The sequence below is a fragment of the Spinacia oleracea genome, chromosome 3, assembly GCF_020520425.1.
Source record: "Spinacia oleracea cultivar Varoflay chromosome 3, BTI_SOV_V1, whole genome shotgun sequence".
NCBI classification, from domain to species: domain Eukaryota; kingdom Viridiplantae; phylum Streptophyta; class Magnoliopsida; order Caryophyllales; family Amaranthaceae; genus Spinacia; species Spinacia oleracea.
Window position 1 is genome coordinate 87,528,676 of NC_079489.1, and position 2,181 is coordinate 87,530,856.

Sequence of the window (2,181 nt, forward strand, 5' to 3'; positions counted from 1 at the left end):
AACTGTAAGTTGGCAGTTGAGATTTGAAGGGAATAAACCCTAATGATAAACCTCTATAAAAAGGCTAGACCTTTTCTGAAAGAAAAAAAAACACAAACATTCTCTGAGTATTTGATATCCTAAAAACGTTTTAAAGAATTTTTTCAAAACAGTTTGTGTCCTAGTATAATTCAAGTTCCCAAGTTCCAAATATATCAAATCTTTATTAATATCTAGTGTTCTCATATAAACTAAATTGTATTTCGAGTGTGAAAGGATAGAGTGATCCTTGTAAAGACTTAGAGTTAAGTCTGAGAGTAAGAGAGGAAGAAGAACACAGAAATCAGAGTTGATTGATGTTAGGAACTCGAGTCAGAGAGGAACTCGAGTGAGGAATTACTTTAATATAAAGAGATTTTGAGGTTTTTCCTTCTTGATTAGTGTCAAGAATTTTCCTCAATTGTTTATCTTTTTCTCTGTGTTTCTCGTTTCCTTTATTGTTTCTAAGTTCCGCAAGAAACTTCATTAAAGTTCCAATTCTAATTCACCCCCCCCCCCCTCTTGTACATGTTCATACTGGAATAACAGGAGCACTAGATTCAACCAAGTTAGCTTTAGAAGAATTCAAAGAAAGAGATTCAAACTTATCCTTGAGCCGGTTAGCCTCTTCGGTCCTCATATGACCAATGAGTTCTTGAAGGTTCATGTCCTTCTTCTTGTGCTTCAAATAACTGCGGTAGTCATTCCATGATGGTGGAAATTTCTCCAAGATTACATTGGCTTGGAGAGTTTCACACATATTCATACCTTCACCCAAGATGTCGAAGACGATGTTCTCATAATCATGGACTTGATCCATGATGGACTTGTCATCCGTTATCTTGAAATTGATCCACTTACCAACAACATATTTTTTCTTACCGGCATCATCGGCTCCATACTTCTTTTGCAAGGTGTCCCAAATGGACTTGCTTGACCGATTGGTGATGAGGAGGTCAAACAAGAATCCATTCACATGATGGAGAATGTGAGCCCGGGCAAGTTTATAGTCTTTCTCCTTCTTGGTTAATGCTTCGGCCGCCTTCTTGACATCTTCCGCCGAAAGGGAGGGATCCGGTGCTACCGCCTTATTTTCTTCAATTGCTTCAATCACATCCTCATAGAGCACATAATCTATTTCAAATTGCTCAAAAAAGATCAATAATTTTTGTGACCATCTCTTGTAGTTCTTGCCATTAAGAGGCTCCAACTTAGAGAGGTCGGGAAGGGTCTTGTTCATCATAAAGTTAGCCATAACAATAGACATAATATCCCGTTTTCAAATTGTTGTAGTTTATGTGTTTTCAAGGATAAAATGAAGAACAAGAAAGTAAGACTTACGGAACTTGTTGTGTCGTGGTAACCAAACCACTGCCTTGAAAACGATATTCGGTGCAACTGGGGTGCACAATTGTATTCACTGATTCGTTCCCTAAGGTTTACACAACTCTCAACACACAATGGCACTCTTGGATGTGATATGGAGTTACTAGAACTTATGCCTAAAAGAGAGGAAGAAAAAGAGATGATAAGGGAATGATTTTTCTGTAAGCAACTCAAGAAATGAAGCATATATTTATAGGATTAGAGGAGGATACAAAGCAACCCAACGAAATCAAATGACTCAAAGGAATCCAATGACATTAATCAACCAATTAAACCCATGATAATGAAGGGTTTGAAACCCCCATAATCAAGAGAAATAATGGACCAACTTAATCACCATAATCAGAATGATGATTGTCCATAAATCATACTTAAAAGGCTATCATAAAAGAGGAATCCAAAGAGAAGATCAAAAACCGGATAAAATCAAGGAAATGATCTCAAAACATGTCCGACCAGCTTCTCAAAACCGGCCGATTCTGAGTACAAAAGAAACCTTCATAAACTACTATGTTTCTCAAAACAGGTCGGTTTTCGGTACACTTCAGAAAATGCCTTTTAAGTCCGTTTTTCAACTTGCGCTCGAAACCTGCCGATTTTGGAAAACCTGGGAGACAGGTTTTAAGCGCACTTTTCCATCTTTAAATTCCAACATGTTGTAGGCCAAAAATATTCTTATTTCTTCGGATATTAGACTATTTTCGATCATTTTTCTTCATCTAATTAGCTATTGTACCTTTCTTAACTTTAATACATTTTTATTACATGAGCGAATTT

The 2,181-nt window shown here is 36.8% G+C and overlaps 1 protein-coding gene across 1 annotated transcript; it reads right to left on the bottom strand.

The window, feature by feature from the left end:
* Nucleotides 1–550: 550 nt before the first annotated feature.
* On the bottom strand, nt 551–1,285 carry LOC110784847 (uncharacterized). Its single transcript, XM_021989292.2, has one exon. The coding sequence runs from the start codon at nt 1,283–1,285 to the stop codon at nt 551–553; it is 735 nt and encodes a 244-aa protein (XP_021844984.2).
* Nucleotides 1,286–2,181: the final 896 nt, after the last annotated feature.